This window comes from Anabrus simplex, chromosome 2, assembly GCF_040414725.1.
Source record: "Anabrus simplex isolate iqAnaSimp1 chromosome 2, ASM4041472v1, whole genome shotgun sequence".
Classification (NCBI taxonomy): Eukaryota; Metazoa; Arthropoda; class Insecta; order Orthoptera; family Tettigoniidae; genus Anabrus; species Anabrus simplex.
The window spans coordinates 1183158392-1183174321 of record NC_090266.1 but is presented as its reverse complement, the minus strand read 5'-3'; the positions used below and the strand labels follow the sequence as shown (position 1 = coordinate 1183174321).

General features: G+C 37.0%; 1 protein-coding gene across 1 annotated transcript in view; it reads right to left on the bottom strand.

Moving 5' to 3' along the window:
- Nucleotides 1-15930, bottom strand: part of Arms (Ankyrin repeat-rich membrane spanning) — a 485159-nt gene that overhangs the window by 256061 nt on the left and 213168 nt on the right. Inside the window, exons 11-12 of the mRNA XM_067142156.2 lie at nt 7856-7954; nt 2455-2598 (exon numbers count right to left, since the gene is read on the bottom strand). Of these exons, the coding sequence (XP_066998257.1) occupies nt 2455-2598; nt 7856-7954 (243 nt within the window). The remainder of the gene's footprint in view (nt 1-2454; nt 2599-7855; nt 7955-15930) is intronic.

Here is a 15930-nt window from a genome sequence, read left to right as displayed (position 1 = left end):
AATGTTATCTGAGGCCTACATTTCCATTTACGTTAATGTACTGAATCAAGCAAAGGCCCTGAAAGCTAGACCATCAAGCTCAGATTCATAGTGTTAACCATACACTTTATCTTCTGGTATGGGGTAGGTCAAGTCTGTTCCTCTCTTTAATCTGTCCCAGTCTCATCATTTGTTTTATGAATATGAACATGATCAAGGCATATGTGATGCTTCTAATATTATTCTTTAATAGCCAGTCCCTACCATAATTGGTGCGAGAAAGTCTCTCATAGGATCAGCCGGTGTATGCACTTCAGTGAGCTAGACAGACTGACATGTAATAGCACCTTCTAGCTCAGTGAGGAAAGTAGCAGGAAACTGGTTTGTTTACAATTTGCCTTACGTCGCACCAACACAGATATGTCTTATGGAGACGATGGGATAGGAAAGACCTAGGAAGGGGAAGGAAGCAGCCATGGCCTTAATTTAGGTACAACCCCAGCATATGTCTGGTGTGAAAATGGGAAACCACGGAAAATCATGTTCAGAGCTGCCGACAGCAGGGTTCAAACTCACTATCTCCTGGATACAAGCTCACAGCTGCATGCCCTTACTCACATGGCCAACTCACCCAGTAGCAGGAAACTATCACACTCCTCATTTCTCTGGTATTGCCCTCCAGTAACACCTGGGCTTTCTATGACAACTGATAATGGAAGTGATGGGGATCTGAACAACTGTTGGGCTGAGGATTCAACACTCAAAACAATAAACAACAAGGACCTATTAGGTCTCTAATAAGTAACTTATGTTTCACGAGGGAAAAAAAAAGAAAGAAAAAAAAAGAAAAGAGAAATTTATACATCATGGCAGAATTATGGTATACACTGTTGAAAATGGAAGCTGCAATATTAGGAAGGATCAAGATGACATAAGGGAGATATAGTATTATACGAATGTAGTGATAAAAGATCAGGTCTTTCTGCAATTACTCCATAACAAAAATCAACATGAGGTATGATTACTGAAGGTGTCAACACATTTATAAATTTATTGTGGTATTAAGTCATTAAACTGATACAATTATAGAATAAATGACAAAATTTCTAAATAACTTTGTTAAATATTTCCACAATAATTGAGGAGATTTTTCATAAAAACTAGAAAATACCAATTTTCTTTGATGAATGACAATTCAGTTTTAGTCACATTGCCATTGAGGTTATCATCCCCAAGCTAAGTTCCTGCATAAATCAACTAATGATCTTATATCAACTAGATCAGACTAGGATTATATAACATACTGACCTTGCACATAATTTACCTATGTCTACACAAACCTACATACATACAACGCGCAGAAAAATGAAAACCGAACACCTGCTACAATGTGACCATGGAATGGTTTTATTCAAAACAATTACCAAAAGCGTTAATACATTTATCCCACTGGGAGACGAGACGATCAATTCCAGTTTTGTACAAAGAAGTCAAAAGATTTTTCCCACCTTCCAATACTTGTGTTCAGTGTTTTAATTCTCTACAGAAGAGCATTTTAACTTCATTATCACCTTTAGTGTTCTCATTATTTTATGCATGCCAACATTTGTACTTAATATATGAGGGTTTTTTTTTTTTTTAAGCTAAAGATGTTCCAAAATGGAATGAAACATGCTCTTGCAATGTTTAGCTAGAATTCACGTGGACACATGTTTGTATACACATAAAAACTAGCTATAAAAATGAAAAAAGTATTGGAAGGTGGGGGAAAATCCTTTGACCTTAGTTGTTAAAGCCAATAAGGATTTTTTAAAAATGAGATTTATAAGTTGTGAAGAGGTAGGTTACTGACAGATCTACAATTACACCCACTCTTTCACTTCCTGGTCTGAATAAAACAAACATCCATGAACGTCTTTCTTCAGGTCGCCAAAAATGTGCAAATCACATGGTGAAAGATCTGGGTAGTGCAGAGGATGTTGAAATGTTCCCCAACCAAATCGTTGCACCGTAGCCTGCGCCAGATTGGAAGTATGAGGGCTGTGATGTGCGCCCTTTTCAGAATCTCCTCTGACACTCATGCATACTTGTTATGGACATGCAGTGTTCGCCATACACAGCAGACATGTGATGATAAGTTTCACATGCTCCCGCATCCTCAGCCGCCAGAAAACGAACCACACTTCTCTGCTCTTCTTTCCTTGCCTCCATTTCTACAGCTGGACAAACACATTAGACCAGTCCACGCACCAACAATGACATAACCCAATAACTGTGTGCACCTGTGAATTGTCACCACAGCGATGGTAGTATTGATACATAACAACAGTGTTGCCACCTTTTGCGTGGAATGTGTGTTATGGTGGGTGTTCAGTTTTCATTTGACTGCCCCTTACACATATGTACATGCATAAATTATCTACATAATAGTATAATACCACTTCCTGGAGTAACAAATATGATGATGAAGTATACCTTAGATCTAGCTCTCATTGCTATATGCAGAGCTGTGTCCCCTTTCTTATCAGCTGCCGATACTTTGGCTTTCTTATCAAGAAGAATCTGAACAATTTCTGTGTTTCTGTTTCTCACAGCTCGCAACAATGGTGTGTCTCCATCCTATAACAATGAAAGGAATCAGAATAATCTGCATAAATACACTCCTTACTAAGTCACTGTAAAAATATCAAGAATTTGATCATTAGAACTGAAAGATATGATTAATCAAATTCCATTTCATACATATTAAAAATAAAATCACACACAAAAAGGACTCACATGATTCAGAGCTTTAATATCAGGGAAGGTACAAGGGGAAGGGACAGTAAGTACAGAGAACAGATGAGGGAAGGTGGGGAAGAAAGTTTTATAATATTAGGTCCAGGAGCTTCCCAAAATTTAGATAATAATTTTGCATCAATAAAAGTAGTTGATGGTGTTTTAAATATTTATCATTATACCAATGAGAAAGTAAATCAATTTTAATCTGAGATATGTAGAATATTTATGAAAGGAGTGGCCGGAGTTAGGACAGCAGTGGGGAAATGATGGAAGACTCTTCAAATTTATTTTGAAAAATTCATGTTGTCTAAAAAATTATGTTGTATAAAATACCATATTTACGCGAATAATACCCGCACATTTTTTTAAAAAATTTGGGGCACGAAATTGGGTGCGGGTTTTATTTGCGTCAATGTTGGAATTATCGTAATCTATAATCTTCATTTCCGTATTGACGAACTACACAATTAGAAATAGGAAAGGATTTCCACCTATCAATACTTGTTTATTGCACTTATTATGCTACAGGACCGGTTTCGACCCTTTACATAAGGTCATCCTCAGCTGAACCATGCATACATATCTATGTGATGAAGCTACGATTAAGATAGTATTCTCAAAGGAATGCCATACGATAATAAACATTAGGTGACATCCAAATGGGGCATGTCATAACGTGAACTGGCATATATGTCACTATGTACAACAATGTATTGTATGTCTAAAATAGTATGTTTAAGATCTTAAATTTAGTTGATAAAACATATCTCACTTAAAACTAACATATATATAAGTACAAGATGAATACAATATATGGGAGCACTTCATGCACATGAACGTTCGTGTCTTGCTTGTTGGCTAACCCCCATGTTCAAGTCTTGTTTACACAGTTGTACACTCAGCTGCTGTTCCTGGAGTTTAAATGATATCGTTTGCTTGTAAAATTGTATGAGTAAAACATTTTGTCTTCACGTATGTACATAGAGTAAAACACTTTCCAATTTTAAAAAGGTGCCAGACGTATGGTTAAAATTAGGCTAAAATATGTTCAGCTCTGTTGTGTGTGTTGCCTTATGTTAAAATCAAATATGTTGTCCTGCGACGTCCATAAAATCTGAGTGACATTGGGTTCAAAGTAGTGGCTCCTTTCCCATTTGTAGTTGTGCAGTGATGTTATATTTATCTGTGGAAGATAAGATTGAGCTATGAGTGATATTTATGTTTGTTGAATGTCTAAGGGTTGTGTGTGCTAATTTGAATATGTACTTACTGTTGTTGGTGTGGCTGAGATGTGTTTGATATGCGAGCTTGTTGTGTACTGCTTCGTGTTCTTCTTGGGCTCATACTAGCTGCTGTGAGGGGAAGGGAAGGAGAGGTAGGGAGAGTTGCTGTTGTGGGGGTGGGGGTGGAGCTGGGTGTGTTGTTAGATGTTTTTCTGTCGCGTGTTGCGTTCTGTTTATCGATTATCTTCAGGTAAGAGTTTTTTAGGGCGGGCATAACTGTATTGAAGATGATGTTAGTTTTTTCTGTGATTTAATTTATGTTGTAATGTGGATTGGTATACTGATCTAGAGTGATGAAAAATTCTTCTGTTATGTTGAGCAAGGGGCCTTTGGGGTTTATGTTCAGGATTTGCATGTCGTTATCGATGTTTGTGAAACTGTGTTTATAGTAGCATAATAAGTGCAATAAACAAGTATTGATAGGTGGAAATCCTTTCCTATTTCTAAATGTTGGAATTATTTTTTCAAAATCAGCCTTCCTAAATTTAAGGTGCGGGATTATTCGGTGGCGGGTATTATTCACGTAAATACGGTGGTGGGGATTATTCGCGTAAATACCCGTATTTACGTGAATAATACCCGCACATTTTAAAAAAAATTGAGGCACGAAATTGGGATGCGGTTTTTTGCGTCAACGTTGGCATTTTTTTTTCAAAATAAGCCTACCTAAAGTTAGGGTGCGGGGATTATTCGGTGGCGGGGATTATTCGGTGGCGGGTATTATTCGCGTAAATACAGTATCTCCTTTGAAAAATTGAACATTGGACTTTTTGTTTGGAAGATTTTGCTTATGGTGTTGTGTAAGATCTCCTTTTGGACGAATTAGGTTTGGAAAAATTTGGTGTTTAATTATAGCTGTGAGTTTTGGAATTATGTATCTAAATTTTGAGGCAGCATGTACTTACACATGCCATTTTTTGGTGACAAAATGAGTGTCGTGTAAAAGAAACATCTCGACCTTTAAGAACTGGATATGAAGAGAACTTTGATTGGTAGGAATAAGAGATATCATTGGTGAATGTGAAAGTCAGGAGTAAATTCTACTGCCTGATTGGTTACCTTGGTGGTTGCACCATTTCTGGCTTGTTGCCCTTTTGTGGGAGCGAAGCTTGCTTTAGTGCCTTTCGCTCCTGACCGGCCTAGAGGGCGGACGCACTCCTGCTGCTGTCCTGTTATGGGATACCTGTCTCGGGGTAAACACTATTCCTTGTTTTGAGGTCTTTAACTTAATTTAAATGTAATTTTTCCTTCGTGCGCCGGAGATTACCCTCAAATTTTACATTCGCCATTTATTCATCAAAATGACTTAGCTCTGCAGGTAAGCATTCACATTTTAATTTTAATTTTGGAGGCAATTCCCTTTTCCTTTTGTGTGAAAGAAAACTTTGTAATTAACGTGTAATAACTTTTCTTCGGGTTTGCCAAAAAACCAATGTTCCTTGCTGGAAGTGTTTTAGGTAAGGATACTAGGTTGCGGTACCTCTGTGTTAAGCATTATTCCTTCTTTCTCTCTTAAGTTGGCAAAATGAGATTAGCTCTCATTATAAAAATTCCTTTGATATTATGCACATATCTGAAAATGCAATTGAGTTTGTTCAGTTCTTCCTGTATCTGTATAAATTGAAAATTTCTTTGTATGTAGCGTGCATTTACAGTCACAGTCAAATTTTTATTTTCATTTAGTATATGAGTTGTTTTGTTTTGGTTGTAGATTTTGGTTTGTCCCTTTTTATCTGGTTTTGTTGGTTTATTAAATTAAGAGTTTGAGGGTGATTGTCGTGTTCCACTTCTTTCCCCACAGTGGATATGTACCACCTACCTCATTGGGTTTCCATGCCGTTCGTTTCCCACGTCCTTTGATAGTCGTCAAGTTTCCCAACCTGTTTATGTTTTATGTTGCTTCGAGTCTGTGAACCTTGTGTTTGTTCTAATGTTTTACTAAGTGTTTAAAACTCATAAAATTTTAAATTTATTATTATGATTTAGTTATGTTTGCATTACTCAGTCACAAGGTAACAAAAGGTAGCAGCTGAACAAACACTAGGTAAATGGAACTGTCTGTAATGAAAAAAGGTCTGTCCTTTATAAAGAATAAAAATGCAGAAGAGAATTAATGTTTAAGAAAGATTGAACAGTATACTTTCTGAAAGCGGGGTACCTTCTAAACTTCAAACCTTCTCAGTTTAACTGCAGGCCATACACGAAAAAAGTACCTCTATGAAATGAAATGTCGGATGGCTTTTAGTGCCGGGATATCCCAGGACGGGTTCGGCTCGCCAGTTGCAGGTCTTTCTATTTGACGCCAGTAGGCGACCTGCACATCGTGATGAGGATGAAATGATGATGAAGACAATACCCAGACCCCGTGCCGTAGGAATTAATCAATTAAGGTTAAAATCCCCGACCCGGCCGGGAATCGAACCCAGGACCCTCTGAACCGAAGGCCAGTACGCTGACCGTTCAGCCAACGAGTCGGACCAAAGTACCTCTATTATTTGCAATGACCACACAATGGGCTAGCAAGAAATAATCAAGGAATAAGTTCCTGTTACATCAGATCAATCACCACAGAAGGAATTTGAAATTTGACGAGTGGCAGACATAAATTACACATTTCATTAGGAAAATATACAAAAAGGAGTTCAGAGTGTTAAAATGAAGAAAATAAAATACCGTATTACACGAATAATCCCTGCCACCGAATAATCCCCACCCCCTAACTTTAGGAAGGCTCATTTTGAAAAAGAAAAAAAGTTAAATGCCAACATTGAAGCAAATACAACCCGCGCCCAATTACGTGTGTCAAATTTTTATGAACACTATGCGGGGATTATTCGCGTAAATACGGTAATTCACACAGTAATACACAAAAAGTTAAAGATAATAATGAAATGAAATGAAATGAAATGAAATGAAATGAAAGACTACATTGTGGATCATACCGCGAATAGAATGGACTTGATGTGTAACTGGTATGCATTTGACTACTATGATTCAAAGAACCCATATCAATAACATTGTGCTATGAAAAATCCTTAAGCAACTTGAAGCAAATCAAACTCAGATGACACTGTTCTATGCCCTGAAATATCTCATAGCATCTCCCTTCAAAGGTCTGGTTGATGTAAAATTCAACTATCACTGAAGTAGATCATTATGATAGTGATAGCATTTAAGTCTGGTCTGGCATTTTGGTTCACATACATCGCTCTGCATGTATTTTAATGTGACTCTGCAACAGGTCAGGTATACAGAGATTACTAGATGCTACTGCTACTAGGTGCTACTGGATTACTAGCCACTTCCCCTAATATGGGCCATATCAAGTAAGCTAGGGGCACACCCTGGTATCCTCTAGAGGGGTCTCTGGTACTTCCATAAATCAGCTGCAGGCAGGTTTGATACATGAATAGGACTCTATACCTCAAGTACTGTTGGAAAATTTTGTTTTCGGCATGAGAGATGTTTATACCATGTATGCTGGTATCTGGGATGACCACATATTGTACCACTTTACCACATTACCCATGTTGGCACCATGACATGTCCTGTATGCAATGCCTTGTGGTCTTATCAATTGATAGCTTTTGGGAAAAGTTCTGTAATAAATCTCTCTGGATGTGCTGTTTAATTAAACTGTCACAGTTTGTTGCTCAACATATGTATTGGAATGCAGTTATCTTCATTGTCTTTAATTTTTGCATATTAGTGTAGAATTTCTGTGATAAGTTTCAGTTTTTTGAAATTACTATTAGTAGTAAATGTGAGGAAATAACTTCTCATTTTGTGAAAGTAGATTTGTTATAGCTTACCTTTGTGGATATTTCCAAATCTGGATTTGCAGTTAATAGCAATCTGACCATTGCAACGTTCCCTTTCTCAACAGCCCAGTATATTGCAGTTTTCCTATCCTACAACATAAATATTTAAAAAATAAGGCAATCTGAGCAATATGTACATTAAATATTATAATGATAGGGAAGATAGACATTTACAAAACAAAGACACAAATTGTAATATTTAGATCACAAAAACCATCATATTGTCATTGGCCCTTGATGGCTTCAGATGAAATTATAAATTCTTTTTACAAGTTGTTTTACACTGCACCAACACGGATAGGTCTTATGGCAACGATGGGAGAGGAAAGGGGAAGGAAGCAGCAATGGCCTTAATTAAGGTACAGCCCTAGAAATTGCCTGGTGTGAAAATGGGAAACCACGGAAAACCATCTTCAGGGCTGCCGACAGTGTGGTTCAAACCCACTATCTCCTGAATACTGGATACTGGCTGCACTTAAGTGACTGCAGCTATCACAAACATTATAAATTATAAATTAAAATTTACCCATTGACTAAAGTACAATAAAACATAATTTATCCAAAACTAAGTGGGACCAAAGGCAATGTGGAAAATTGAAAATCCAGATAATCTGGGTTACATGAATAATAAGCAAAACAGAATCCTCATCTGAATTGAAGGATTATTATAAGAAGTATAAGAACATATATCAAGAAGTTTTGAAGGCTGCCAAAAGATTGCATAATGAGAATGAGCTAAAAAATTCTAAAAACAGGTCTAAATGTATGTGGAACATTATAAAAAGGGAGAAAGGTACTCTAGTTCCATTAAAAAGTAATATTACTCTTACAAATGCAGGGAAAGAAATCAGTGATCCAGAAGAAGTTGCAGAAATATTTAGTACCTATTTTATAGAAGCAGTTTTGAGGTTAACGGAAAATTTTCAAACAGCAGTGACAAGAACAAACTTGAATACAGTTCACAGGAATGTATCATCCATGTTTCTTACTCCTGTGACTGAGCAAGAGATAGATAAGGTAATAAAACAGATGGGTAAAAAGAAGTCTTCTGGTTTAGATGGTTATTCAAACTACCTTATTCAATGCTGTTACCAATACATAATCAAGCCTCTCTGTTACTTGATAAATTTGTCACTAACCACTGGTAAATTTCCAGACAAATTCAAGGTAACCAAAGTTGTTCCGATACATAAAAAGGGTAGTGAAGAAGATGCTGGTAACTATAGGCCTGTCTGCCTCCCCTCTGTATTCTCCAAAATACTGGAAAGAATTATGTACGATAGACTGTTATCATTCTTAGAGAAGCATAATATATTAGCTGGTTGCCAGAATGGCTTTCGTAAAAATAGATCAACTACCACAGCATTCATTAACTTTATTGAAGGGATATATGACACACTAGATGGGAAGGGTGCATGTTTAGGTATTTTCTTGGACTTAACAAAAGCTTTTGATATAATTGACCACAGCTTGCTTTTAGAAAAGTTATACATGTATGGAGTTCGGGGAATGGCCTATGACTGGTTCAAATCATTTTTAGGGGATAGAAGGCAGATTGTTGAAATATCATATACCGGTACTGATTTGAGCAAAAATGTAATTAAGAATGTGTATTCCTGTGCCAGAAACATAGATCATGGTGTTCCACAGGGGTCAGTTTTAGGACCATTATTATTTTTAGTATTTATTAATGATATCGTCCAAATTGTTGATGATATTCAAGGAGTGCAATTAACTTTGTTTGCAGATGATATTACTGTCTTTGTAGCTGATGAAAGTTCTGAAGGGTTAGAATTGAAGGCAGGCAATATAGTGAGTAATATCCTGAGCTGGCTTGAAGATAATAAATTAATTTTAAGTAAACAGAAAACTTCTGTGATTAGATTTCACCATAAGATTAATTTAAATATGGAAGTTAGTCCAATATCATTTGGAGAGACCATAATTGAGTACTCATCATCAACAAAGTTTCTTGGCTTGTGGATGGATGAATCATTAACCTGGGATAAACATACAGAGTTTATAGGGAAAAAGCTTAGTAGAATTTATTTCATGATAATATCTTTGAAAAATAGTTTTAATTTAAAGGCTTGCCAAATTATGTATTTTGCATATGTCCATCCCATACTAACCTATGGAATCATTTACTGGGGGAATTCACGATATAGCAAAGTCATCTTTAAGTTACAAAAGAAAATAATTAGAGGAATGGCCGGTGTCGGCAGGAGGACAAGCTGCAAGAAATACTTTAAACTTTATTTTACCATTGCCTAGCCTTTATATCTTCCATACACTTGTATATATGAAGGAGAATGTAAACAGCTACACCATAAATTCTGATGTACATAGGTATAATACTAGAAATAAACACAGTCTGCACATAGAACCACACAAAACTAAGCTATATGAATCAAGTTTGAGTTATGCAGGAGTACATTTATTTAATAAATTACCAGACTGCATTAAGCAGATAAAACCATGTTCAAAATTTAAGAAAGAATTATTCAAATTTGTTTCTAACCATTGTTTTTATTCTATTGAAGAATACTTAGCTCTTGAAAATTAACTTATGTATAACTTTTTTTTTTTTTTTTTTTTTTTTTTTTTTTTTTTAATCTGTGCCTCTTTACCACATTGTATATTTCTCTTTATTTATCATGGCATGTATATTACTGTTTTATCCTTTGTTACTGTAAATATGATTATTGACGTGTCCCATATCACTGTATGATCAGTTGGACGAAATAAAATACAATACAATACAATACAATACAAATAAGCTCACCATTTATCATGATAAGAAACTATGTTTTGTAACAAAATAATGTACATGGTATTGTTTACAAGATGTTAATAAATATTAATAAATAAATAAATACAACCTCCCCTGCGAACCATGTGACCTTGCCGCGGTGGGGAGGCTTGCGTGTCCCAATGATGCAGATAGCCGAGCCACAGGTGCAACCATATTGGATGGGTATCTGTTGAGAGACCAGACTAAGGAATGGTTCATCGAAAGGGGGGTAGCAGCTTTTCGGAAGTTGCAAGGGCGGCAGTCTAGATGATTGACTGATATGGCCTTGTAATAATACTCAGCATGGCTTAGCTGTGTTGATATTGCTACATGGCTGAAAGCAACGGGAAACTACAGCTGTAACTAACTCCTTAGGACATGCAGCTCTCTCTGTATGAATGATGTACTGATGATGGCTTCCTCCCGGGTAAAATATTCCGGAGGCAAACGGATCTCCGTGTGGGGACTACACGAGAGGGGGTGATCATCAGGAAGATGGATCCTCACATTCTGTGAGTCGGAGCATGGAATGTTAGAAGTTTGAATCGTTGTGGTAGATTAGAGAATCTGGAAAGGGAGATGGATAGACTAAAGTTAGATGTAGTTGATATAAGTGAAGTACGTTGGCAGGAAGAACAGGATTTTTGGTCAGGCGACTACCGAATTATCAACACAAAATCAAACAGGGGAAATGCAGGAGTTGGTTTAATAATGAATAAGAAAATAGGGGAGCGTGTAAGCTACTACAACCAGCATAGTGAAAGAATTATTGTCATCATGATAGACACCAAACCAATGCCCACCACAATAGTGCAGGTCTATATGCCTACTAGCTCAGTGGATGATGAGGAAGTCAAAAGAATATACGAAGAGATAGAAGATTTAATACAATATGTAAAAGGTGATGAAAATCTAATTGTGATGGGAGACTGGAATGCAGTGGTAGGCCAAGGAAGAGAAGGTAATACAGTAGGAGAATTCGGATTGAGACAAAGGAACGAAAGACGAACTCGGCTGGTTGAATTCTGTACTGATCATAATTTAGTCCTTGCCAATACTTGGTTTAAACACCACAAACAATGGCTGTATACATGGATGAGACCTGGAGACACTGGAAGGTATCAAATAGACTTCATATGATTAGGCAGAGATTCAGAAACCAGGTGCTGGATTGTAAAACTTTTCCAGGAACAGACGTGGACTCTGACAACTTGTTGGTCATGAAATGCCATCTGAAGCTGAAGAAATTGAGGAAAGGAAATAATGCAAAAAAGATGGGATCTAGACAAGTTGAATGAAAAGAGTGTGAGGGATTGTTTCAAGGAACACGTTGTACAAGGACTAAATGAAAAGGCTGAAGGAAACACAATAGAGGAAGAGTGGATAGTCATGAAAAATGAAGTCAGTAAGGCTGCTGAAGAAATGTTAGGAAGGAAGAAAAGATCAACTAAGAATCAGTAGATAACTCAGGAGATACTAGACCTGATTGATGAACGACGAAAATACAAGAATGCTAGAAATGAAGAGGGCAGAAAAGAATACAAGCAATTAAAGAATGAAGTGGATAGAAAGTGCAAGGTGGCTAAGGAAGAATGGCTGAAGGAAAAGTGCAAGGATGTCGAAGGTTGTATGGTTCTAGGAAAGATAGATGCTGCATACAGGAAAATCAAGGAAACCTTTGGAGAAAGGATCTCTAGGTGTATGAATATTAAGAGCTCAGATGGAAAGCCACTTCTAGGGAAAGAAGTCAAAGCAGAAAGATGGCAGGAACATATCCAACAGTTGTATCAAGGTAAGGATGTAGATGATTTGGTTCTGGAACAAGAAGAGGCTGATGATGCTGATGAAATAGGAGACCCAATTTTGAGGTCAGAGTTTGACAGAGCTTTGAGTGACCTAAATAGGAACAAGACACCTGGAATTGATGACATTCCCTCTGAATTACTGACTGCCTTAGGAGAAACCAGCATGGCAAAGTTATTCCATTTAGTGTGCAAGATGTATGAGACAGGAGAAGTCCAATCCCATTTTCGTCAAAATGTTGTTATACCTATTCCCAAGAAAGCCGGTGCTGACAGGTGTGAAAACTACCGCACCATTAGTTTAGTATCTCATGCCCGCAAAATTTTAACACACATTATTTACAGAAGAATGGAAGAACAAGTTGAAGCTGAGTTGGGAGAAGATCAATTTGGCTTCAGAAAAAATGTAGGAACACGTGAAGCAATCCTGACTTTACGTCTGATCTTAGAGGATTGAATCAAGAACGACAAGCCCACGTACATGGCGTTCGTAGATCTAGAAAAGGCATTCAATAATGTTGATTGGACCAAGCTATTTAAGATTCTGAAGGTGATTGCGATCAGATACTGAGAACAAAGAATTATCTACAATCTGTATAAAAATCAGTTTGTGGTGATAAGAATCGAGGGCTTTGAAAAAGAAGCAGCAATCCAGAAAGGAGTGAGGCAAGGCTGCAGTTTGTCCCCCCTCCTTTTCAGTGTTTATATAGAACAGGCAGTAAAGGAAATCAAAGAGGAATTTGGAAAGGGAATCACAATCCAAGGAGAGGAAATCAAAACCTTGAGATTTGCCGATGATACTGTTATTTTATCTGAGAGTGCAGAAGATCTTGAGAAGCTGCTGAATGGTGTGGACAAAGTCTTGGGTAAGGAGTAAAAGATGAAAATAAATAAGTCCAAAACAAAAGTAATGGAGTGCAGTCGAACGAAGGCAGGTGATGCAGGAAATATTAAATCAGGAGATGAAGTCTTAAGGAAAGTAAATGAATATTGTTACTTGGGTAGTAAAAGAACTAATGATGGCAGAAGTAAGGAGGACATAAAATGCAGATTAGCACAAGCAAGGAAGAGCTTTCTTAAGAAACGAAATTTGCTCACTTCAAACATTGATATAGGAATTAGAAAAATGTTTTTGAAGACTTTCGTGTGGAGCGTGGCATTCTATGAAAGTGAAACATGGATGATAACTAGCTCAGAAAGAAAGAGAATAGAAGCTTTTGAAATGTGGTCTTACAAAAGAATGCTGAAGGTGAGATGGATAGATCAGATCACGAATGAAGAGATACTGAATCGAATTGGCGAGAGGAGATCAATTTGGCTAAATTTGACGAGAAGAAGAGATAGAATGATAGGACACATCTTAAGACACCCAGGACTTGTTCAGTTGGTTTTTGAAGGAAGTGTAGGTGGTAAGAACGGTAGGGGTAGACCCAGGTATGAATATGACAGGCAGATTAGAGCAGATGTAGGATGCAATAGTTACGTAGACATGAAAAGGTTAGCACACGATAGGGTGGCATGGAGAGCTGCATCAAACCAGTCTATGGACTGATGACTCAAAACAACAACAACAATAAATACAAAAATCTTAATCACATAAAATCACATAATTTCCTAACAAAGGATTGGTCCACTGTCTTCTGTTTGAAACATATGTGGTGTATGAACGAAGCACAGTCACGCAAATGCTTCATCATTAATAATTCAGCTGGAGTGGTTTCGGACTGACACTCCAAGTGCGCCATGATGTTTGTCAGTTGATGCACAGCATCTGCATGTGTCATCCGCTGTTGCAGTGTGATCGCTCCCTCCTCGTCCATGTCATCTACTTTCTCACTGTCAGCTGTAATGTGCATGCCGCTACAATTTCTTCTTCCAACATAGTGCCATAGCCACATTAGTGCCCTGTGACACTCCAGTAAATCTTTCTTAAACTCAACAAAAAGCATTTTACAGTAGAGTGTTACCATAATTTATTGTACAATTTATGCAGGAACTGTACATTGAATCAGACTAAAAAGCGAATATTTGATGTACTTTTGTTTACAAATCTGATCCAGATTATCTGGAGATCCGGATCAACGAGGGCCGGAGAAACATGGTTTTACTGTACTGTATGTGGATCTGATTTGCAATGCCATACTCTCCATAAATCATTAATTAATATGTAATAAAATTCAATGGGGCATTAAGAAAGTTTAAAAAACCATACACATTATAAAAAGCAAATCACCAAAATCAATTTTAAAACATAAAACAAAACTAAAAGAAAAATCACAGTTAAAAGATGAGAGAACTAAAATTACAATTTACTGTAGATTAATAGTGTTACTAAAAATAAAATTCATTTACAATAAAAGATAATTTGGAAAATAATTAGAATAATTTTTACTGTTGAAAATGATAAAACAGACCAATACTCCTCATAAAATGGTAGACAAGGTCTACCGACTGCTTGTCATCTCAGAGAAAGAGGTATATGATGCTCGGAAGTTTTAGACTATGGTGGAAATCAGCCACATCAGCGCATACTGTAAGGATGTTTACTACGGTCAGGTAGATGCCACAAGTAAACACTGGGGGGAGGGGGGATGTCGTCTCTCTTCGATAAGTGCGAGTGCATAACCGTTCCATAGTCGACCCACAGACAACACAATACCATTGGTTCTCCACGGATGGTCTGAAGGGAAGTCTTCCATACCTTCATTGTTCTCTTTAACCATCACCGTCTGCTATGTTTGTAACACCTTGTCCTTTGCCTCAGCTTCCATGCTAAGCAGCGAACAGCTCGTAGTTGATTTTTCATAGGAGTGCTAGTAGGATATGTCTCTTCACAGCCTATTTTAGTTCACTAAAGGCAAGCATTTTCCTTGTTTATTACACAAGTTTTGGTGTTTAATGAAGTGATTGTGAACAAGTTTCATATTCATTAACTACAAGTAAATAAGTATCACGCTTTAGAAACCTAGGTATGTATGAATGTCTATTCCACACATTTTCAAAGGTCGAATTAATTAACTATGTTTCATTATATTGATCATTATGTGCGTAAGTATGTATTCAGGAGAAGTTATAACATTTAATTGTCGTAGGTGGATGGTTAGCTACGATGGTATACTAAAGTATGGCATACTGCCATAATAAGACTGGGAACTAAAGGGGATTTAATTTCATGAATGTCTATGCCACTCTGAGCTCAGACAGAAATGGTTCTATGCCATTTCTAGAGATTCATTTCTACCCAATTTTGAGTCAAGAAGTTCTTTCGTATATAGGTGGCATTTTCTTTAATCTGACTTTTATGCAGGGCTGAGAATAAAGGGAGAATAATGTTTCCCCCACTATGTTTGATGGTAAATAAGACAGCTAAAATAACCACAGAAAGGAGAACAACTGTAAAAGATGTGTACTGTGGAGAAAAGAGAAAGATGATGACTACAAGCAGTACATAGTCAAGAATGACATTACTA